Source organism: Salvia miltiorrhiza, chromosome 2, assembly GCF_028751815.1.
Source record: "Salvia miltiorrhiza cultivar Shanhuang (shh) chromosome 2, IMPLAD_Smil_shh, whole genome shotgun sequence".
NCBI classification, from domain to species: Eukaryota; Viridiplantae; Streptophyta; class Magnoliopsida; order Lamiales; family Lamiaceae; genus Salvia; species Salvia miltiorrhiza.
The window spans coordinates 68,535,897-68,560,970 of NC_080388.1; the positions used below are offsets into that span (position 1 = coordinate 68,535,897).

The window sequence follows — 25,074 nt, forward strand, 5'->3', positions numbered from 1 at the left end:
GGAGGGAGTACATGTTAAATTGAGATTAAAAAATAAATAAAAATCTCATAATTTGATTTAGTGATTGAGGCTGTTGTAAATTCAAACAATATACCAAACTCAACATAACATATCATCTTTTTACTGTATTTTCAATTACGTATTATCTATAATAGTTTTTTTTTATATTTAAAATATATAATTAAAAAATTCGTAAAAAATATTTTAAATTTTAAATTTACAGTTATATTTACAAAAACACTGCTATATACTTAAAATTGAGAAAAGGAAAGTTTTAATTGGTTTGTAAAAATATAGCAATATTATTTAAGTTGCATTCAACTTAAATATCTCTATAAGCCAATTGAGTTGTGCCATGAAAACATAGATTGGGTGAGAAATTGTGACTTTGGGGGTAGTTCGATAACCTTGAAATCACTGTAATGCAATTCGAGCGAAAAAATCAGACTGAATATTTCAATATCGTTCTCCTCTACTTTCCCTTCCTAACTTTTTTTATTTTCATCGTGACATTGATACCCTTATGGATCAAAATATTTATTTTTCACTTCATCCTCTTATCAAATTCTGGATCCATGCACCCCTACTTTTCACCCTATATTATAAAATCTTGTTTATGAATAAAGTTTCGTTAGCACACAACCAACTACTCATGCCATATTACTTGAAAGTTGTATATATTGGGTGCATTTGTGAATATCGTTCTGATCATTAATTTGTTGGACATCTATTTCAACATTTAAGATTTTTGCATCAGATCATTAATTTGGGACTCGCTCTCAGCGTTGGCCATGATATTTTTAGTACGGTAATGCAAAATATATATCTAGAAAGTGTAGTGAGATTTAGAATGTATGGCGTGTATACTTTTTTTTTTTTTTTTTTGAGGGAATATTGGCGTGTATACTGGAATGGGTAACATCGCATTTTTCCATGTTGTCACTTGTCAGCATGTGCCATGTGTCATAAACTCGTCTGACTATTTATATGAGTTCACTCGCCCAATTCATTATTGACTTTACACGTAAACATGTAAAGCAATAACTCAAATCTAATTCTAGCATTCCAAACTATAGTTAAACGACACATAAGTACTAATTGCATGGGTCCACTAATAATATACTACTAAAAAAAGCCAAGATTACTATATAATTATAATTATTTATATTACACTTGTCGAGTAGACTTTATCCATATCTCAAACTTGAGATACCAAAATTTCTTTTTCATTAATTTGTTTAATTATTTAGTCTAATTTGTACTAATTCATTATCCCCATCATATGATATCTCATATATTCAAAATAAAATAAAGAGGTTTAGAGTTTATCACAGTATAGCCATAACCGGGGCGGAAGCAAGCCCTTGGCAGCTGGGGAAAATTTTGGTTTAATTATATGAGTGTAGTAGAAGTAGTAGAAATCGTAGGCCCACATATTATTCAGAACGCATATCCGTTGTGATTGGGAGGGAAATGATCGCGTAGACAACGCTGTATATGCCCTAATCTCAAGATATGCCTATGGCTTCTGACTTATGTAAATCGCAAACAGCAATCAACATATACGCCAACAAAATTACAACCAACAGCAGCAATGAGAGAGAGAGAGAGAGACAGAATTATTAAACCTAATTTGGTATGAAATCTAAGCGGCAGTGTTGCGACTACTGCTAGTCATCATCTTCCTGAACTCCTGAAAGTTGACGAAGCCGTCCCCATCGGAATCGACGGACTTGATCATCCCGGCGCAGTCGTGCTCGGAGGATCGGTCGCCGAGGCGCGAGAGGATCTGGTGGAGCTCCGCCACCGAGATCTTGCCGTCGTGGTCCTGATCGTAGAGCTTGAAGGCCTCCCGCAGCTCCTTCTCCGCCGAGTGGTAGGGGTCGGTGCTGCCGTTGCAGAAGGCGGCGAACTCCTCCAGGTTGATGTGGCCGTCGCGGTCGGTGTCGAGCTCCTGCATCATCCGCTCGACCTCGTCGGCGGAGGTTGCGGATCCGAGGGCCTTGAGGACGCCGCCGAGCTCCTCGGCGGAGATCTTGCCGTCGTTGTTGGCGTCAAAGCGCGCGAAGACTTTGGCGACCTCGTTCATGTCTTCGAGGTACATTGAGGGCTTGGGGTTTGGGGGTTGATTGGTGCCCATTTTCTTGTGGGTTGATCTTTTGTGATAAGAGAGAGAGAGAGAGAGAGATGATATATACAGTGGGGAATTGTATAGTATTTTATAGGCGCTACTACTACTACTACTACGCGTTCTGTACTAATTAAAGATGGTGACTCTATACATTTTCGAATCTCAAATTTTGTATACGCGGAAGGCCTGAAACCTCCTCCTCCTTTCCTTATTTTGTAACTATTGTTAGTCGGCCGTGTGTCATTTCTAATCCAATTTTAATTTCATTTTTTTATTAAAGTTTATTACTACGTCATTAAATATATGCATTCTTATATTCCATTCGTTTGATATTTTTATGCTCACTCTCAACTTTTACCCGAGATTATCACTAATTAATTTCTTATTTACTTTTACTTTCAATATTTATTTAAAATTTTAATAATATGACCCATTATTATTTCTCCATTCTACTCATACAATTCATTCATAATACAAATAAAAAATTTATTTCGCTCACAATACATTCTATCATTTATTTCCTCCGTCCACTTATAATGACATAATTTACTTTTTAGTTTGTGTGATTTATAATAACATTTTTTAAAATTAGAATGTGGTCTCTACTCACTTTATACTCATTGTACAAGTGATTTCTATCATTTCACACGGTTAACAAATTCTTCTTAATTTTTGTTCAAAAAAATTGTGTTATTATAAATTGGACTATATGAATATAAAAATCTATGCTATTATCAAAAATTAATTAATATGGGTGTTGAATACATGTCTCCTCTTTTATTGCATGAAAAATTTTCCACCATAATTAATTTTTGTAATTAATTTCTACTCCCAACTTTGCACCATAATTTATTTTTCTAATTAATTTGTACTTCTTGGCTAGAGTAGACCAAGCATACATTGATACACGCTTCAACATGCATGCCCTCCCACACATGAAACAAATAAATTCTCACTAACTTTATCATATCGGCTACTACTACACGCAGATCAAATAAATTTTCATCAACTTGGGCTTATTCCGATATTATACTCGTCCCCAAAATAAGTTCCTCTTTGGGGACGGCACGGGTTTTAAGGAAAAATGGTAAAGTGTATTGATAGTGGAGAAAAATATATTATAATTAGTATTGAGAGTGGTGAAAAGGTGAAAAAGTATTATAATTAGTATTGAGAGTGGTAAAAAAGTGAAAAGTAAGAATAAATAAAATATTATTAGTGGTGGGGTAGTTGTCCAAAAATGAAAAGAAAGAAAGAGGAGCTTATTTGGGGGACGTCCCAAAAAGGAAAAAGATGAACTTATTTCAGGGACGGAGGGAGTATTAGAATTGAGTTGAAAGCCCTAATAAGAGAAGAAACTATCCATTATATATACTCCTCCGGCCCCCAAACATCTCCGGTGAGGAACCAATTTTTGCAGAGCTCGGCCAACCCCACTAGCCTGGATATGATGTTGTCTGAGGAAAGACAAACGATTGAGGCTTGGGCTGGATTTGAGCTTCCAATTCTGTGGAGTCGATGGGATGCCAGCTTGATGGACTTAATTAATGTGTATTTGTGAGACTGCCATTTTTACAAAAAGAGAGAGATTCAGAAGCGAATGTGGTTAGGTCTCATGCAAATGCGGATGCTATTTAAAGGGAACAACCACTTTGTGGAATGAATAATGATTACGCATTTACATTTTTTTTTTGTACACTGAGGCAGAAATTGAGGTGAGTTTATATTGTTAATGTGCTTGTTGTCTATGTTACACCCAAGTAACAAAAGTACCGATCTCTTATGGGTGCGTTTACTTTGATTGCAAAATTTTCATTGGAAAAATGATGGATAAGAAAAGATGAAAAAATTTACTTTTTTTTCTTTTTTTTTTATCATATGTTTATTAAAGATGAAAAAATGAAAAAATATTGGAAAATATTTTCTCATCCCTACTTTGAAAAGAAGTGAAAAATGACCACTCGAGAAAATATTCCATTCTGTATGAAGAAAATTTTCCATCACACTCCCTCCGTCCACTAATTCATGACCTAGGGGAGGAAACACGAGTTTTAATAAAAAGTGTATTGTTTATTAGTTGAGTGAAGAAAGGGACCCACAAAGTATATTGTTTATTAGTTGAGTGGAAAAAGAAACCAGAAAGTGTGTTATTTATTAGTCCCTCCATCCACGAAATGAGTACTTATATTATTTTTTTGTCCGTCCACGAAATGAGTACCCAACTAATTTCCCTTTTTGGCAAATGTACCTCACACAACCTTTTAATCAACATTCTCAAAAAGTCATATTATACTCAATACATTTCTTAAAATCTGTGTCGTCTACAAATGAGTACTCATTTTATGGACGGAGGGAGTAGTTGAGTGAAGAAAAAATGTGGGACCTACCAATTAAAAATTAATGGATGGACGAAAAAAAAAATAGGACATGAATTGATGGACAAAGGGAATAATAAACATGAGAAAATGATAAAAAATAAATGAAAATATACTTTTTCACTCATTTTCCATCAAAGTAAAAGCACCCTAATAAATTTATCAACAAAAAAAAACACACACTGTTGCGACGCACAAATCACTGCAAATATCAATTCTTTCCTTTTTTTAGTTGTTTTATTGATAAAGACCGTAAATAAGAATATCTATCTGCTGGGTTATATATTTCTCTAGAGCTAAAATCTACGTTCGTTTTCACCAAGGTAAGCCACCTCTATTTTACAACAAAGCATAAGAGAAAAAATGACTCTGTGACCAAGCTCATGCACAATCAAACTCCTATACATTTTCCTGCAAAAGAATCAGGCACTTCTGGGCCAGAAAAACCACATCCCACCCTTCCTTTTTACACAGACAAGACAACACGATCAATTAACTAGAGGTGCAGCAGCCTGTTCGCCGGGCTGCTGATGTGGGGGCACGTCACCGACAGCAGCATGTCTTCTTTGCCGCTCCCTTAGGTAAAGAACTGTGAGGAGGCAGACGAACAGCGTCAAAATTGTTGCATTACCTTCCTCCATGATCACATTCTCCACCCAAGCCTCTACTTTTGGATAAACTTCCGGAAGGGAATCAATCATACCAACCTGAAGAAACACAACAAATTAGGCACATTCCCAACAGAACCAAAAGCATTGATCACAAATAATCAAATTCTAGAAAGGAAAAGATCTGTATTCACTAAACATCACATGCATGCACAAAACAGAAGAGCAGACATAACTCCAGCATTGTCATCAAACCACAGCTGTGCTATTTGTCATTAATAAGTAGACTCGACTCATAAGCCTCACTGGATCACAAAACTAAAAGTTAAGTTTACAAAATAAATGCAGGCAGTAAAGAGTAAATCCATTAACACAACACCATTCGAGAATAGTAGCAAAGGACAGCTATGTTCATATGTAACCACAGCTATTACTGGTATGCTTACTAATATTGACCAACTTTTAATCATATTACAAAATACTTTTTGCCAAAATCAAATCTTAGATATCCAGAGTAAACCAAAAAAAGAATAATTTTGTATTTCTGAGATTGAACTTCCAAGGTGACCTTGCACTAACGACAGCACATAAATTCATGCAGGACAAAATACTTTTTGCCAAAACCAAAACTTAGATATCCAAGGTAAACCAAAAGAGAATAATTAGGAAAAGAGGGGGGGTAATCACATTGATGTCATTATAAATTGTTCTGTATCTAACAAGAAACATGAAGCCATGTTCAGCTCCATATCACAGGACAATATGAAAACAAGGACAGCTAAAAGGTCAACACAGATGAAAGAAGATAAAGACTCACGAGGAAACTGTTGGCATGATTTCTTCTGATCCACAGACCGGCAAGGGCTAGTGATACAGGTAACTTTGCAGCAGGATCAACTTCTAAGGCTTGATCATAGTAACGCTTGGCAAGGTGAAGATCCAATGGTAGTCCCAACCCATGCTCATGCATGTATCCCAGGTTGAACATGGCCTGGGCATTGGACTGAGATTTAGCATGCATATAGGCTTCAGCAGCACGGTCAAAATCCCGTTCTGTACCCTGCAGAATACAAGAGTGAGGAGAATAAGTGTACATAAACTCTTGAGAGCCCTGTAGATGCATTTATCTTAAGGAAGAAGATGTCTAAGGGGTATCACAATAAATCCTTATTGATGACATATATAGAATTTTAAATGCCATTACATACTCGACCATAGTAATATGCATCCCCTATCAGCAAAGCAGCATGTTCATTTCCCTGCTCGGAAGCTCGCCACCATAGCACATGAGCACGTTGATGCCTTTCAGCATCAGTGCAGTGCCCAGACACCCCCATGCACATACTGCGCTCCCCATACTTGTCCAAAATCCAAGCAGCATTACTTTGCGCGACTTCATACCCTATCTCTGCCATTCTTGAATACAAAAGGAATGCTTTGCCAATATCACCTTTCAGATATGACTCCAGTGCCCATCTAGACAACGAACTCCATGGCCCACGCTCCGCAACTAGTTTGTATAGTGCTGTTGCCTGAAATGAAATGCAGAATAAAATTACTACTTGCACCAAAATAACTTGGTATTTGCAAAAAAGAAACAAGATGCACTCAAGAAGAGAAAGATCGATGTACTCCACCAGCAGAGATAATGTAAAGAGGAAATGGAATTGAAGCACTAATTGGCCAGTCAGGGCCCTAAAACTCTTTAATGTTGTCAGAAAATGGACAGAAAGATAACCATACTTTAGGCCAGGATGAGAGAAAGTATAGTCTTAATTCTTACCATATGAAGATTCTTCTTTAGACCCACACCGGTGTGAAACATCTTTGCTAATTGGTAAAATGCTTTTGGCTGACCTGCATTAGCAGCCAGTGCAAAGTACTTTGTTGCTATCTTCAAGTCCCGCTTAACCCCAAGTCCCTTTAAATACATCACACCAAGGTTGTAGAACCCACAAGGTTCTTCGTTCTCAGCAGCTTTATCAAAGTATTCTTTCGCCTATAAAAAAAGTTTGGAGCATAAATAACATGTCAAAGCTCTCTGTGAAGTTCGCTTTTAAAAAAAAAAAAAAACTCTCTGTGAACAGCATGCTAAAGAGAAAAGATTGGAAGAAAGACCAAAAAATTAATAGAAGGCAAGCATGAGAAAACAATGAACTAAGATGAGGCAATACCTTGGTGTAGTTCTTTTTCTCCACTCCATAACCCTTTACATATAAATATCCCATGCCATTGTAAGCTGAATAAAGTTGTTGCTTTGATGCCAGGGTAAGCCATTCTAAAGCCTTAGTATAGTTACGTTCAACCCCAGCACCTCTAGCATATATCTCCCCAAGAAGTTCCATTGACCTAGGCTCTCCCTTCTCTACTGCCTTTGAGAACCACCGTAATGCCTTAGGATGATCGCGCCTCACACCTCTCAACCCAAAGTAATAAAATATTCCAATTTTGTACATAGCTCCTGCATTGCCTTTTTGAGCCTGATATTCCAAAATCTGGAAATCTTCATCATCCTCTCCTCTAGACTTCCTAAGAGCTTCTTTATTTTCCTCAGCACCAGTGTGGATTCTGACTGGTTCAATAACAGGCGAATCCTTTGAAATAAGAAAACTATTCACTGCTACCTCTGCCAGTTCAGCATACAGTTTAACTGCTTTTTCATGCATCTGCACCGAGATAAACATGGATTAAACCAATAACGAATAGTATCAACTATGACTTACATTAATAGATTGCTCTTGAATAGCCACTTTGCAACTTAATCTTTTCTTTCTCTTTCATTTCTGGTTTGTTCTTCATTAAGAAAAATATGTCTTCTTTTCATTCATTAATCATTATATGTTTTTCTCCTAGATATCTAAGAATGTCATGGTATGAATTTAATTGTTGAAATACTACTCTATCTTAAAAGAGGAAAATTATGATTTCACTTTTTTTTATTCAAAATAAAATACTCCCTCCGTCCATGATAAAACTTCCTAGGAGGGAGTGGCACGGGTTTTAAGCCGAGGTTGTTGAGTACTTGAGTGTATTGGGGGTGATGAAAATGTGTTTTGTTGTTTTAATTTGTATTGGGTGTGGTGAAAAATTGAAGGTAAATGAGGTATTATAAGTGGCGGTATAGTCCAAAAATAGAATAGAAAGTTTTTATGTGGACGACCCAAAAAGGAAAAGTATAAAGTTTTATCATGGACGGGGGGAGTATTTATATTCAAACAATATAAATAACATTTCCATTATTGAAACATCAGTAGGATTTCATAAGCATAAATCATGCCTTCACCTCTGTTTACATTTTGCCGTGTTATTGTGTCATTATCAAGTGAATTATTGGAAAAAAGAAAAGAACACATATCAAGGATAATCCAACAGTCTTTAATTATTTCAACCATGGAATATAACTATCTCAACTGAGAAACACTTCTTTGATCCTGACCAGAACTACTTCCCTCAATACCAATGATGTGATAACTAATAGCACTGAACCTTTATTGTACAAAGTGAAACTATAGACACCTGAAATTCAAGCAATTTGTAATTTCACGTTCCCCTTTCAAGTCAACCAGCATCCATACAGCATGAAAGTTTGCTCCATAATGACTTTTTATAGATATTGCATCTCCAATTTAAGTGGTGTCAACTTAACAACTTATCACACATTTTAAAGCTACTGGTATAACACACTTCCAATAATACATGAATATGTCAATATCGACTGAAACAACTTTCTTCAGTCAGGAAGAGGGATTAGGTCTTCCATCCTTACCAAATTCTAGGTAAGTACATTATAAGAAGATTATCATCTATGTCGTTTTATAGGAGATCAAGAAGGGAAATTCATGAGCACAAAACTGACATGAAACAGCTATACTCGGAATTTCCAATTAAACACTCCAAACTATATTACTTTCATATATACACAAGATGAAGTGCCTTTGTTATCATCCCACCTCCATCTTCACTTCACTCGCTAAACTCACATAGTGGTGAAACAAATAATGTTTTTTTATGATACCTATATGGACTTAATACTTACGCATTATTTATTGCCCACTAGCTACCAGGGAATGAAAGGGTGGAAGCAACTCATCTCATTCTGGTCCAGAGACTTAATACCAAATGATGGCTGCTCACAAAAGTTAAGGGGCTAACTTCCATGCCTCCCCTCAAAGTCGAAGCCCAATAATTAATCCATCAAGTCACCAACAGTCAAAGAAGGGCAAAAACACAATAGTTTTATCAAGACTACAACTATCATTCACATCTAAAAATGAAGGCTGATGCTACCAAAGGTCCTCCAATTCACATCAAGCTGGAAGTGAAATTTCAACAAATTTTTAAAATTTAAAACAAAAATAGAAACCTTACTTCTTGGCGATAGTAAGTGTATGCCAAGGCCATCTTAGACTGCATATTTCCACCCTGCGCAGCAAAATAGTGATGCAAGAATGCTTTGGCGTCGCTCCTTTCCCTCCCAATCCCCATGCTATACAAAAAGCCCATCACCGACTGGCCATGCGGATGCCCCAGAGAGGAAGCCGCCTCGATCTCCGCGACCGCCTCATCAATAACCCTAAATTCCCCTATGCTCGCCGCCTCCACCATTTTGCTGACCCCATTGTAGTAAATTACCTCGTCGTCATCATTAGGGCTGGGGATTTTGGAATTGGGATCAGGCTCAAAAAGAGGGGACCAGGAGCCGGGATCGAGGACCCAGTCGGGCTTCGATTCGGAATCGGGGAAGTCGTCGAAATCGGAAAGATCGTCGGGGAGATTGGCGGCGGCGGCGGCGGCGGGGTCGGAGAGGTCGTCCTGGGAGAGGACGAGAACGAATGGGCGGGCGAGAGTGGCGGCGGGCAGGAGGGCGAGAAGCAGAAGAGCGCAGCTCAGATGGAGGGTTTTCCGGCAGAACATTTCCGGACAAGCAAGTAGGAGTAGTATACGATGTGTTGGTATTGTATATGGGCAAGTGGGATGTGAAAGGAAACGGAGGTAAATTTATGTCGAGGTGTACCGCGTCAACGTTGTTTCTATCCACCAATTAGGATATGACACATCATCAATGTTGCAGCTTCAAGAAGATGTTGTATTTAGTCTAAAGGCAATAGTACATATTTTTGTTTCCATACATGAGACTTGAAGGAGTGAGATCGCCGATAGAGTGTTGTGCCACAACAACAATATAACAATTTGATGCACGAATCTAAACTCAAGTTCAGGATTCGGTGAAACAAATTGGGAAATTGAAAGCGGCGTGATGGCCTTAGCTTAGAGTTAGAGGCAACGCTAATCAATTTTGCTTGCTTTACTAAATTGTTTCTTAAGTGCGAATGTAATATTCAATTAATAAACTTTTGCTTCACTTAATTAATTAATGTTTATCAAGATTTGGAAGGTTCTACTGGCAAGCTTTTAAAGAAAAGTCCTTTAAAGTTTGTCTTTCTACCATAGGTAACTCGACTCATGGCTTCATTGGTTTGTAACAGGAAGCTTTTTGCTCTACTTTATTCGCCCTAACTTAACAAAGAAATGCCAAGCTTCGATGATAAAATTGATACAAGAAAAAATAAATAGAATTGATAAAACCACTCAAACTAGGGCATATCTGATCATTAACCCATAAAATATGGGTGGCCGCACCCCCTCCCCCACCCCCAAGCATACTAGGGAGGGTGGAGCTACCAGAAGTTGGGTTGTTCAATTTAAGAACACAGAAACTTATCAATCGACTATATACTACTTAGTATTTTCTTCTGGAAGGACTCATCTTTTATTACACCATGTAATAAATCCACAGAGGAAAAACACATGTAGAAAAAAGACTATCTGAAAAGAATACCAACATTAAACCTTGCAGGAATATATCACCTTAGAGCCAAGAACAAAAACCATCTTCAGAAGTTGTATTCTGCATAAGCAATTCTAAAATGGACTTAGTAAGGCTTCCTTGTATGTAACACATCTTGCACTCCAGACTCTAGTGGGCGTTCGCGATTGCATGATTTGCAGACGGTGTTACGACTAAAATTCAAGAAATCGCACCTGCAAGTAGGAAAACAACGCGTTAGAAATCAACCTCATCGGTCAAAACACAAGGCTAAATGTATCTGCAATAAACTGGACTTACTTGGGGCATTCCCAGTCCCCAGGTTTTAGTTGCCTCTTGGGACGTGGTCCTTGACAGCGGAAACACTGCTTGTTGCTTGCAAAGTTCATAAAGGAACACCTAAATCACAGAAAGACAGAAAATTAAACCACCAGCAAAAGAAAAGGCTGAAAAGAGGGATATCCAAGCACCCGAAAATTGACATCAGCAAGATAATACTGTAAAGCTTCATGGTTTAATGTCAACAAAAAGCTTATTTCAGGGATAGCAAATCAGGTTTTTTGGGTTGAAGCACTATTCACAAAGACATGCTGATCTGTTCAATTATTCTTTGTCGAAAGCATGGACCGTGAACCAGAATCCACGACAATATAATGGAGGAAGGGGTCTACATCTTCAAACTAATACATAAGACACACTAGTTTGCCAAGAGAAGAATATGTGAGAAGCGTCTTTGCAAGACAACAACACATGTGAGCGACTTACAAATCCCCGACGACCATGAAAAACCTTTAACTTTCCTTAGCATGGAAACCTAGCTTTAACAAAGGAACGGGGGAGGAATTCATACGAAATATTGAGAAAAAAATATTGCAAGAGAACTTTCTAGACAGATCCAAGACTAGACATACTAGAGAACCAGACAAAACATTTTTTTACTGGATAAGTTCATAATCATAGTATTTGCAGTATATTTGTGAGATTATATATAACAAATTAATGGTATAGCCAAATTGAATAAGATTGGTATATCAAATCATCAAGATGACTTTCAAGGCAGCAGAAACTTATCACTTACTGAGCGCAGTTCCAATCCCCCTTTTTCATTTCAACACCACCTCCACCAGTATACATGCTACTGGCCTTGGGTCCATTTGCTTTACACTTGAGACATCGTACGTTTCTAGCAAAGTTCATGAAATTGCACCTACAATTTATAGGGTGTGCACCATGATGTCATGCTAGTGATTTCAATACTTTAAAAGAGTTAGGAGAAGAATTGTTAGGTAGATTGAAACAAAAGCAATCAGAATTGTCAAAATAAACTCAAAATGCTTCCAGATAGGAAGTTCACCAAAAGGCATAGCAGCAAGAACAACAGGAAGAATATATTAATCTATCACACTAGTAGAAACTTAAAGAATGCACAGCAGAATAGAACTATTAGTCCACAAAAATGATTTATTTGCAACTGAACCCACCAAAGGATGAAATGATGAATTCATAATGGTGTCAACAGTCCAAACACATAAGAGCCTGACATATTCAATGATGAAAGAAGAACCTGTAGCTACCAACAGATTAGGAATAGAGCTAAAACTGAAACTAAGGTTAAACAACAAGAAGAATTATCATATACGAAGTTCATGTTAGAAGCCCAATACAGCACACCAGCCAATAGCATGACTAACTCTACCTGATTACAGGCAGCCTAAGATTCTTCATCAGAACTCTATAGGTACAACAAGTAATTTCGGACAGAAGTCATGCAGAGAAGGAAAAAACTCTAAACTATATCCAATCATACATGATATGCACGGCAATGGATAAAGGAAGATCACTACATGAAGCACGTATATGTATAAATATCATGATTAACCGTAAGATATACTTAGAACTCATGGCACATAGAGGAGTTTTAAGACTAGTGCACCAAATCAGTCAACAAAGCATAACATAAAGAATTCATGCAGCAAATCAGTCATTTACATTCTCAAAGCCCGAAGACTGTAAGCTTTACGGTAAAGCACTTAATTGGAATCATTTGTTAGAAGCGGACAATATCTGGGTAATACACAAGATATCTTTTAAGTGATAAAGTGATTAATATCAGATAATCAGGGATTCAGATAGTGAAAACGAGTAGATGGTTTATTAGGCTCTTCACTCCACAAATATTACACCATTTGTTTGAAATATCCCTGACTTTGCAACAATTCATCCTTCCCAATAAAATTTATTGGTTATTAACTTATTATCATCCCTTTGTTGTCACTTATCCTTTCCTAATAAAGTATTACCAAAAAGAAGAAAGAAATAAGATAAAAAGTTAAGACCCCTGACTTACAAGGGCATACAATAATAGCAATCACTGATAAATGGCAAGTAGGTACTAGGTCGGTGAATGCAAGCAGTTTGGATGCTGCTCAACTTACATATCATGGTGTCAAAAACCCTAGACCCTTGCAGTTCATCTTCCCATAGTCCCCCCCCCCCCCACCCACACACAAAGCATTTATCACTTTCTTTCTCTTTCTGCTCAGGAAGAAACGGACAGAGGAGTAGGGTAGCACTAGCAAAAGACAACAGTAGACTGTAAACAAAAATCTGCAGTCTCTCAGTACTCCTGATATTACTGACAAGTTCCAGATAGAAAATTTGCAACAAGGTTTAGCTCTTTACACCAGAATATGTAATCATTGAGAAAGCCTATGATATGTCAAACAAGATCTTAACCTCCGGAGCAAATTGTGGTTTAAGGGCCAATGCAGGAGGTTCAGAAAAGAGGTTACGTAAAACATATACATTAAACCATGCTATTCTTCTACTACAACCAAGGAGCAATGACATCCTTTACCACTTAAGATATAAATAACTCAAAAAACTCCATAGGCACAAGGTTCATCAGAAGAAAAACTAATTCATTGTATTCTCTTAACAATGATAGAAAATTACACTGCATCAAGAACCTACGAGAAACCACATCAGAGAGGTTCCACCAGTTCTTAAGCAATAGCACAAAATTTTTGTACAGTTCAACTAACAAAAAATAATTTATATGGTATCATCAGCTAATGCAAATGTGTGCAACAAAAAGTGTATCCATTTGGATGAAATTTAACCGCTAATTCAATCTAAGACATGAATGACTAGAAAGAATATAATATTTGAATAAAAAATTATTACACCAAACGAAATTAAGAGTGATAAGAGAAAATTTCAGAAAATATCTTACTCAGTGCACACCCAATCTCCCGGTTTCATATCTATACTTTTTGAGGTCTCAGTATCTGATGAATCAAAAGATTGCTTCTTTTTTTGATGAACTACAGAGGCGGGCTTTGGAAGGTCAGGGTCAGGAGGTGTTTCGCTAAGCTCGACCAACTCTGAGAGCAATCTCCTCGCTGATGATTCGACGAGCTCCCTACCTGTAGGTTTATCTTCTACTTCTCCGGAAACAACAAGTGGATCTAATGCAAAATTCAATAAAATACGAACTACATCTACTGTACGTGCAGCAGATTCAGATTCAGTTAGCAAAACATATGCTCTATCACATGAACTACGAAGACTGCACGAACTACACACCTGCAAATATCCAAATTCCAAACCAAAACATAAATCATCCTATAAAAGTGTGACTCCCTCAATGTATTCCCGAAAAAACAAAAACTTACATATCACAAAGATAAACTTACATCTCCTTCATCAATTTGTAGATGTGCCCTCAACCTTTTTGCTGAGTTAACAGGTTTTCTGAAAACACTGGGACATCCTTGCTCTACAATCGCTTGAATATCTGAAGTGGGCAATAACCTGAAACCCAAAACAGAATTTTCTCTTGAACACACTAGCTATATTACCATAACAAACTAATAGGCCAAAAAAGAAAAATGGAGCTACTTGAAAATGTCAAAACGGTCGCGCGCAAAGCTCATACACGCGTCCTTAACCAACTTCAACTCCCTGTAGACAGCGGCGCTCTCGGCACCCGTATCCCCGCCATTTTCCGCAGCCGCGGCGTTCTGAGTAATGTAGCCTTTGACCTTCAATTGGTCGACGAAATTAACCCATTCCGGCCACGGGTGAGCAGAAATGGCATCAGCGGAGAGAGCAGGAGTCTCGGAATCAAGCGTGACAGCGGAGGAGATGCAGCGCTTGAGGCGGAGGGAATGAGGAAGGCATGCTATGTTGAATTTGAGGAGTGGGGGTTGTGAAAAACTGCGAGGATTGTGGAGGATTGAGTGGCCTAGAAGGATGAATAATCTTGAAACTGCCATCTCTTTTTCCTTCTTCTTCTCTCTGTTATTGTTACTAGTAGAATTTATGGTTTGGAAACATGAGATTTTATTAGGGTTTAAGACTAAGGTTTTGATGGAGCTTTAAGGGATACTGCATACTAGTGGAAGAAGAAGAGAGAGACTGTTGTTTAGGGGCTCATAAGGGTTTAACCCTGACATAAAAACTTTATTTTTATCTCCAATAATCAACTTTATTTTTATACTTTCTATTATTCAGTTATATTGTCAATTTAATTATTATATGTCATATATATTTATAAATAATTATATTTATGCTAAATCATATTTAATTATAATGAAATATAATTTAATTTAAATATTTTTTATAAAAAATAGTTAATAAAGCACTATTTTTAAATATCCAAAAACGATTAATTTATTTCAACAACATAAAAACTAACATTACATAATATTTTTGCTTAGAATTAAACATTACATAATACTTGTCAAAGCATAAATTACATAATAATAGCAATTAATTTTCTAAATCAGAAAATTTCTCCCACATATGATCGACTAATTCATCATATAGCGTAAAATGAGCCACTTCATCTTTGACTTTTTTATATAGTATCCAAAAATTCTAAAAAATAACTTACAGTGTTTCAACATATTTAGAATGACACTTCTCTTGAACCTGCCTCCAACAATGATCCCAGTAATTTCTAGTTTTCAAATTGACACATCACTGTCACATCAACTTTACAAGCTCACCTACTTTTTTATCTAACATCTCCTCCAACAATAAACCAATTTTTTACTATTTGAGGGTCGCACCATAATACATACTCCCCTTATATATTTCATAGCAAACATCATTCATCAATTGAAATCTTTGTAATGGTTTCTTTACTGTAATCCCGACATACTGAAATCTTTGTAATGGTTGGTTAGAGAACCCACTGGAAGCTCACATTTTTTGTTGGCCATAAGCAAGCCACCTTGTTGAAAGGCAAGGTTGTCAAGGTCAAGACGTTGCCGCTGTCCCGTTAACCAAACACCATCCGAATCTCTATCAACCAGATCCCAGCACCATCTCCACCAGTTTTGTCCTTGAGTCGGCGAGCCTCCTCCCTAATGCTTTTCTCCAAGTTCTTTTGCCTCTCCATGGCAGTCGCTCTAGTGGCATCCAACTGCGCCAGGATGGCAGCAAGATCTGACCCTAGACCTATCATTTCTTCTTCAATCTCCTTTCTCTTCTAGTCTTCAGCCCTTGCCAGACGGGTGCACCACACTACTTTCAACCGGTTACGCATCAAAAATTTGATAAGACTAAACTTATCAAACTGTAGATGCACCAACAGCTTTGTCTCAACGTCACCTTCGGCAAGGATTTTAAGAACCTCTTCAGCGAGTTTCTGGCTCTGTTGCGGATCAGTCTTCTGGTCATAAGCCTGAGTGATCAATATCCTGCACGTTCAATGTCATTCCCTCCATAGCTTCCTGTTCCTCATCGTCATCAATCCCACCCATCTGCATGGCCCCAGAACCATCTACTTCAGTTATATCATCGTCATCCTCTTCATCCCCGGGTACCATATCCAGATCACTCTCCTCCTCCTCTTCATTCTCCTCAAACTCAACAGCAACACCAACATCGTCGTCAAGGCCATCATCTCCATTAACAGCAGTATCACCAGCGTCGGTACCATCATGGTAATCAGTAATGCATTTCCCAATGGAAACAGGAAACTAGATAATCAAAAGTAGTGCTAGTTATGGGGTTCAACAACTTCTCAATCTTTTTTTTCTTCTCAGGATTCTTGATGGTCTCATTCTTGAGAACAGCCAAAATCTCATCAGCATGCAGCACCACTGACAATGTTCAACGGCTGCCCACCCAGTTGTTGCTGAATAGCACTGAGCATGTCTTCATAGGCATCTCTTGTTTCCTTGGTCTTGGGCTGGTAAACACCATCATCCGACGAGGTGAGGACACTCTCCTCCTGAAGTCGCCTCTTCTTGATCCTAGTTGGAGCAGAATCAAGGGCAGGCTTCCGCTCCTTCTTTCTAGATTTCTTAAGCTTCTCCTCCAACTCATGAGGTTTATCTCTGTACGCCTTGTCACCAAAGAATTTTGGGTCAATCTTCCCCCACTTGGCTCATGGGTGTCACGAGGTCGAGAGTCCGTGGTAAGGACAAGACTCGAGTTTGCTCTGTACTCATACTGCTTGAACCGAGCATGCGCTTCAGCGCCGCCACCTGGATGAGCCATCTTGCCCGTCAAAAGTTAACAAGGTTCCCTATAAGAAAAAAAAATCTACAATCAATAACTCATCCCAAACCAAACATCACAATCACGAAGAACAAAATTACCAAATTACGAAGAAAAAAAATAGCCATTGCATGAACCCTAGGTTTTACAAAATAATTTTGTAAAAATCGCTGTAGGCAAGGCGACGCTGAAGCGCACCAATATGTGCGTCTCTGTAAGATTTTTGTGTATGCGCTCCTCGTCGGCCAAAGGCGGCCGCCCCGACGCGCGGAGGCACTGAGGCCATGCGAGAATGTAGGAATCGGATAAGAAATCACCAACAGAAAGCAAAACAAGAGAGAAAAAAATGTTGCATAAAAACATCGTGAATATAAAAAACTCACTCACAGTGAGCGCAACCCCGAAATGAGTCTGTTTTCACTGAAATACCCGTTTATACAAGCGATCAATATATGTAGATATAATTCCGATGTGTAATATATATCTATATATGTGTGCGGCTTGTGCAGTCTGCACAAGGTGGCGAAGAAGTATAAACCGCCTGGGACGGAGTAGAAACACTCGCAGTCGTAGTTTAGTTAAATCTAATAAATTAGATATATATATGTGCCGCTATACAGAAAACTGTTATTAGTCTATAAAATAAGAATAGATTCTATCTGTAGATATTAAGATGCTTAACGGCTCTGATTAATATATATTCATAGGTTCATACGTTCATAGATTCATAGATTCATAGGCTCTGATAATACGTTCATAGGTTCATATATTCATACGTTCATAGGTTCATAAAATTATGGCCGTTCGATTGTAAAAAATAAGGGTCTATCTTGGTTCTTATTTTATAGAATAAGAATGGTTTTTATTTTGGCGCAACTATATATATAAAAACAACAACAACAACATATATGTTCAAAATTATTTATCAACCCAATTTGTCATTTGGTTTTGGGCCTTCCGGTCCAGTTATTATTTCATGCTAATTTAAAAGGGTGATTTTATATTTATTATTTAGCCTCTACGCAAATATTTATACATCAATTTTAAAAAAAATATATGAAAAGTTTAAATATATATATTTCATTATTCCTGGATTTTCAGGTTTTCTTCTTCCTGGATTTTTCGTAAAACAGCTGGTGGGAGTACTAGGCTGCCTTCAGGGCTTTCGGTCGAACAGTTGGTGGGGGCTCTTGGCGTGGCAGTTCAGCTGCACCACAAGGGCTTGAGTGATCAGGTGGTGAAGCGCCTCGGGTGGTGGTTTTATAAGAGTTTTTGGGTCGCTAAGGATAGGAGGTTTTTCGGGCATTTTCCCGGTGCTTTTTACAGTTCTTGGGTGAGCTCAAAACTGGGTCCGGATGTGTGGTGCCTTTGTGGTAGCTCTGCAGTTAGAAATATTGCTTACCGGCATCGAGATTTTCGAACCGACAAGTTCTGGTCGTTGATATGTCGTGTTCGGCTCCGTGAGGAGCTTTTGCATCATCCCTTTGGCTGTTGCTCCTGGTTTTTCATAATTTTTTCTTATGGGAATCTTCGACTTTCTGCTGGTGGTAGTACTTGGCTGCATCTCTTTGTTCTTGGTTGTTCTTCTCCTTTAGGTCTTTTGGTCGAACAGTTAGTGGGCATGAATGGTGTTACTGCCCCTTTGCACTACAGGGGCTGTTTCTATCTTCTTCAAGACCCTCTTTGGCGTCATTTTTGCTTGGTTTTGGCTGCTTTCTTCGGTTGTTATCTTTCGAATTGTTGGATTTATTCTCCGTTTTTTTCTGTTAATGAGCCGGGGTTATTTAGGGACGATGGTTCGGCCGAAGTTTCTGAAATAATCTCAACTCAGCTCGTTAACAGGGTTTCTTAGACGAGTACTCTTTTTCCTAACTAAGGCTTTTCCCTCCCGGGTTTTCCTTAGTTAGGTTTTAGTGAGGCTCGGCCCTTAGTCTGCTTCTTGTGCTTTCAAGGGTTTTTTGGTTTTTCGTTTCAATAAAATTTTATTTAATAATATTTCATTATACACCAATTTTAAAAAAATTATGAAAAGTTCAAATATATTTCATTACACACGCTTGTTTGTACATGCCCGCGTATGTTTTTTTAAAGGAATGAGATCTAGTGTCCCACAATTTTATGTGTGTCACTATGTCTCATGCTTATATCTATTATTTTTATAAAAAAAATAAAATTTATTATAATACTATGAATTATATTTGATTTTTATTTCAAAAAAATATTTAAAAAAAGGTATATACCATGACTTTGAATTTATCAACCTATTATTAGCTAATAAAAGTGAAATTAAATGATAAAAATATACCTAAATTGATGGAATAAAATAAACTCTAGTTAATAATCACAAAATTAAATTGAAGCATACAAAGTTGAAAATGAAGAAAAAATATATAAGAAAATCAATTTAATAAACAAGGATCAACTATTACTATTTTACAATGCATGCAACGTGGTAATTTCGTTCTTAAAATAAACATAAAATAGATAGGACCGCATCTTGTCAAATCCTCAAATCTTTTTGGGGGAATTGGCAACCAGTTGTTTCTCGCCCATATTCTAACTTTCTAACATACACAAATCAATGTGTACATGTATAAGGTAATGTATATGGAGCTATACAAACATAAAACAATAGGTGTACCAACCACATAAAGTATGTACATGGAGCTATACAAACATAAAACAATAGGTTTACCAACCACATAAAGTATCAAATAGTATAATCAAACAAAATCAAAAGTCGATCAGCGCATTCATACGGAAATATATATATATAAGGAGAGGTTCAAGAAAGAACCACTAAATAAAAGAAGAACGAATAACCATTTTCAGTCATTCGATCATCAAAATCTACGGTGGATACATTATATTATTGGCATCATCTTGTTGGATGAATGCAGATCATAGGTTCGAATCCTGAAGAGAGCATTTTTTTTATTTTTTTAAATGCATTAATTTTAACAGCGAATGCATTAATTTTTATAGTATGCAGCGGAAATACAATTAAGGATAAAATCTAAATTTACAATTACATTATATGTAAAAAATTTAATTGTTGTTGTGTAGTAAACGAGCGTAATGATTTCCTGCATTTAAATTCACTATTAAGGTATCCACGTGTACACTATTAAAGTATCCATGTGTATGCAGACTCGATGCAGGAACAAAACCGCCTGTAACCCTAGATTAATGGCCGGGCATTTCTTTTATGTTTAATTAATTAATTCCATAATTCAACTATTTACTAATTAATTAAATCTTATTAGAATATATCTAATATATCATAATCTAATTAGGATCACGCTGCTCATGTCTATTTATAAAGACCACCTCATGCATGCTTTAGAGCATTCATCGGTCTCAAGAATTAATTAGTAATATTCCCCAACCTTTTTCCCCCCTCAATAAGGGCGCCGTACACCAGGCGATGAAGGGCCGGATCTGAATCCTTACGCTTCCGTGCGAGTACTCGGTGCCAATGAGGACATCAACAGCAACTCATACGCCGCCCGCGTCTACGAAGAAGAAGGCACTGGAATGACCGATCGTATTTACTGTTTAGGGTTAGGGTTTTATGTCTTTGCTTTCATTGTGACTGCTTGGGAAGTGTTTCGTATTCAGATAATGAGATCCAGCTTGATTGTTACTATTAAGAATTGAGATGGAATAATATAAATTATACTCGATAATGATAATTACAGACAACACTCCTCAGATTTTAATGAAGAAACTCCACCAAATAATAGTAGTAAATATTATTCCCCCTTCCATCTTTTGTGTTCTTGATTATGCTGATATCTCTTCTTCATATTCTCGAATTTAGGCAGAGCTATTTAGTTACGGAATTATTAGAAAATGCAAGTCTTAAGAGCACCAGAGATCAACGTTGACTTTGGTAGAGCTGACTAGTCAAGGCTGACACAAGTGTCTTGCCTTTCTTCTTTGATAGTTTTCCTTTATCAAGTTTGACTCTTTGCCTTCATTCATAACTTTTATTCATTAAATTTTTCTCCAAAGAGATGTGCATGATATTGTCTTCATCAAACTTCATGATGGAAAAACCTAAATATAAGGGTAATTTTAAAATGTAGTTGAAATAAATAATTCAATAAATTTAATTATTGGTCAAAATAATATTAAATAAATTAAATTTAATAAAAATATAACTATTTATTTGGCCAACTAAAGATTAATTGATCAAATTAAATTGGTGCTGCAAATAGGATGTTGCTATTTTCCTATTATATAAGATATATAGCTTTAAAATATGAACCTATGTCTTGTTCTAATTTATTTAATTTTTTTGGAAATACCTTTAAAATGTGATTTTATGTTAAAATAATTAGGGTTAAGATACAAATTCACCCCTAGAGCATATACCTCCTCATTCTCGACCCTGGCCCAAATACACCCACATAGTTCATAAAAAGAGTGCATTTAAACCCAGCAAGTAACGGACGTTTCTTGTCGTTAACTTGCTGGGTTTAAATGCACAATTTTTATGGACTCTGGGGGGGTGTATTTGAGCCAAAGTCGAGAATGGGGGAATACGCGCAAGTTAATTAATTTTTTTTTCTAAGTGGCGTCGACGTGATTTCGATCCCAATCAGCGGCGGAGAGGGGATTTCCTCCCTTTACTACCCCGATCCCATCTCAATCGGCGCATACGGCGCCGTTTCGAGGGGGATTTTAGTCTCCTCCTCAGCTGGCAACGATAGCCCCAATGGGATGTCGGTGACCAACCTCGCGCCGTGGCTCACCACCGTCGGCTCCAGCACAATCGACCGCGATTTTCCTACCGACGGCATAAAATTCTCTAGCGTGTTCCTCTACTCCAACGCGCCCCTCAATGGCAAAATACACCATTTAATTTACTCGGGAGACGGCGACGATGACACAATAGAGGGGGAAAGCTGTCGGTGTCGGCATTGGGGGTGAGCTCATTGACACAAGTGCTGGTGGAGCGGTCACGACGGGAGGTGAAGTTGGAGGAGTTGAGACCGGATCGGAGCTGCAGCCAAGAGTTTTTTTTAATGACGGTGAAGGCCGGCGTTCCGGTGAAGGCTAGCCGGAAAAGTTTTAACTGGCGAAATTCATAATTTAAATTTTAAAAAAAAATTAACAGAGAGATAACGACCGTTAATTCGTTGAGTTTAAATGCACCATTTTTATGGACTCTGGAGGTGTATTTGGGCCAAGATCGAAATACGCTTTAGGGGTATTCACTTTAAGGATGGATTTATACCTTAACCCAAATAATTAAATATAGTATTGGTTCAATATATATATATCAACTAAAACATGTTTTTAACAATTTAATGAAGGCGAAAGTATTACTTTCTATAGACTTAGAGAAATCATTCGTAGGTATACATAACTCAGAATTTCAATAGTAAAATATAAAATGTGGTGTAGCATGCACAAGAGGCGCATACTAGTAATTTTTTTCCATTATTTCGTTTCGTTTAGTCATAGAAAGGCCATATGTAGGTCATTATAAAGATAAGGTGGGGACATAAATATTTATCATTCATCTCATATCCAAAATTTTATTCTGCTGAGTTTGTGAAAAATGGCTTCGTTCTTTTCGTCTCCGTCTCCGCCATTTCTATCACTCCCCAAAACAAGAGCCAACAACTACTATACAACTTCTCAATCGCCATCTCCGCCGCAATCTAACCCGCCTCCAAAGCCACCAACTCAGCACCTCAGTTCAAACTCAGTAGAGCCGCCGCCGCCTTCTGCCGCCGAGCAAAGGCCTGCGCCCAGAACTGCTGCAGACTCCACTGACTGGATTGCTTCCACCTTGACGAGGCGGTTCGGCATCGGCGCCGGTCTAGCATGGGTTGCTTTCCTCGCTGTTGGAGTCGTTTCTGAACAAATCAAGACTCGACTGGAAGTTTCTCGAGAAGAAGCAACCACAAGGTATATATAATTTGTGTTTAAATTTATTTTTAATTAAATATTTAATTATATGTTTTATTAATGTTCTAATTAATGTTGTTTATTAAGTTACGTTGGGAATTAATTAAAGACTTCACAAGTCTGCATTACTGAATCAATAATTGTGAAAATGTCGAAATTCTTAAGTTCGATTCTACGAAATCCGGACTTACCGCTAAGTCTCAAAAGTTCAATTAAACTTTAATAACTATTATCTTCAAAAAATTTAGACATTTCGAATCTGATCTCAACTTAACCAAGAAAGTTAACTAGTTAGCTATCTCGTATAAAAGAAATGGGGCGAAGAGCATTTGTTGAGTAATAGATTGAGAGGGGTTTACTTTTTAGTAATTTATAAAATATATGATTGTGCATTTTTATTTTTATTATTAGAACTTCTTCAATTGTATATTTTATATTTTTAGTCAGATATATATGAATCAAATAAAACTAACTCAAATAAAAAAAAAATATCAATAATTGTGAGATATCTAAATTACATTTGAATCCATCTTAATAAACAATAAATTAGCCTAAATTGTATTTATCTAATCCTGAAAAGTAGACGCCACTAATAATTCAATTTGGTTTGAATCATTATATATGCAGGGATGTTGAGAAGGAAGAAGAGGTCGTACTGCGAAACGGCATAAGGTACACAAACTTTTTTGTGATAATATAATATATATGTGCAGTAATTTAGGTATTAATATATAATTTAGGTATTATGAATTGAGAGTGGGAGGCGGTTCTTCTCCACGAACGGGCGACTTGGTGGTGATGAATGTGAAGGGAAGCGTGCAAGGCAGCGGAGAGGTGTTTGTGGACACATTTAAGAGTAGGGCTATAGCTCTTGTGTTGGGGTCAAGGCCTTATGGTGGAGGAATATGTGAAGGTCTGGAATATGCATTGAGAGATATGAAAGCAGGTGGGAAAAGGAGAGTGATTGTTCCACCAAATCTAGGGTTTGGAGAAGGAGGTGCTGATTTGGGTGAAGCTCTCCAGATTCCTCCATCAGCCACCCTTGAATATGTTGTGGAGCTTCAGAAAGTTTCTATTGCACCAGCCTGATACACCATATGTCATATATACATATATTTACAAATTGGGTGAGTGTTTCAAGCTAAGTGACCACATTTTTATTAGATGAGATCCTCTATCCCAGAATATTGTGTGTACCACGTGTATCACTCTTCATTTTTTTATTTTATAAATTTTTTTTATAAAAATAAAAAATATTATTATATTATAAACTCTAATTAGTATTTATCATTGAAAAATAAAAATTTTAAAAATTATATACCCTAACTATGAATTAATGAACCCAAATAATCTATTATTAATTCAAATAAATATAAAAAAATAATTATAAACCCTAAATGGATGAGTGAACCCTTATTAATTATTTTTATATTATATAAAAGCATAATAAAATAAAATTGAATAAAAAATAATTTAAAAATATAAAGAAATGAAGAGTGGTACACGTGGTGCACACTATATTTTGGGAAAGATGATCCCATTTGCATTTTTATAGTGAGAAGAGTAAATATATTAGATTTTGTGAAAGATTCATGGTTTTTACCAAAAAAATAAAGGAAAAAATAAAGTTAATTTTAGAATTTTTGTGTGTCAAACTTTTAATTTTAGAATTTTTGTTTTCTATTAAAAAAT

The 25,074-nt window shown here is 36.9% G+C and overlaps 5 protein-coding genes across 5 annotated transcripts in view; 2 read left to right on the forward strand and 3 right to left on the reverse strand.

The window, feature by feature from the left end:
* LOC131008566 (uncharacterized) overlaps positions 1–25,074 on the forward strand; it is a 590,934-nt gene that overhangs the window by 364,030 nt on the left and 201,830 nt on the right. The window lies entirely within an intron of this gene.
* LOC131008610 (calcium-binding allergen Ole e 8-like) lies at positions 1,413–2,425 on the reverse strand. Its single transcript, XM_057935548.1, has one exon. It carries the CDS (start codon positions 2,138–2,140, stop codon positions 1,646–1,648), a length of 495 nt encoding a protein of 164 aa, XP_057791531.1. The 5' UTR covers positions 2,141–2,425; the 3' UTR covers positions 1,413–1,645.
* On the reverse strand, positions 4,706–10,424 carry LOC131008573 (ERAD-associated E3 ubiquitin-protein ligase component HRD3A). Its single transcript, XM_057935500.1, has 6 exons — positions 9,483–10,424; positions 7,289–7,780; positions 6,898–7,113; positions 6,323–6,646; positions 5,932–6,174; positions 4,706–5,213 (listed from the first exon to the last, which is right to left on the reverse strand). The coding sequence occupies exons 1-6, from the start codon at positions 10,026–10,028 to the stop codon at positions 4,995–4,997; spliced, it is 2,040 nt and encodes a 679-aa protein (XP_057791483.1). The 5' UTR covers positions 10,029–10,424; the 3' UTR covers positions 4,706–4,994.
* On the reverse strand, positions 10,691–15,401 carry LOC131008595 (zinc finger protein VAR3, chloroplastic). The gene is made up of 6 exons (XM_057935527.1): positions 14,845–15,401; positions 14,640–14,757; positions 14,177–14,529; positions 12,020–12,148; positions 11,242–11,340; positions 10,691–11,156 (listed from the first exon to the last, which is right to left on the reverse strand). Exons 1-6 carry the CDS (start codon positions 15,219–15,221, stop codon positions 11,048–11,050), a joined length of 1,185 nt encoding a protein of 394 aa, XP_057791510.1. The 5' UTR covers positions 15,222–15,401; the 3' UTR covers positions 10,691–11,047.
* On the forward strand, positions 22,904–24,523 carry LOC131008605 (peptidyl-prolyl cis-trans isomerase FKBP17-2, chloroplastic-like). The gene is made up of 3 exons (XM_057935538.1): positions 22,904–23,382; positions 24,010–24,054; positions 24,123–24,523. Exons 1-3 carry the CDS (start codon positions 23,030–23,032, stop codon positions 24,469–24,471), a joined length of 747 nt encoding a protein of 248 aa, XP_057791521.1. The 5' UTR covers positions 22,904–23,029; the 3' UTR covers positions 24,472–24,523.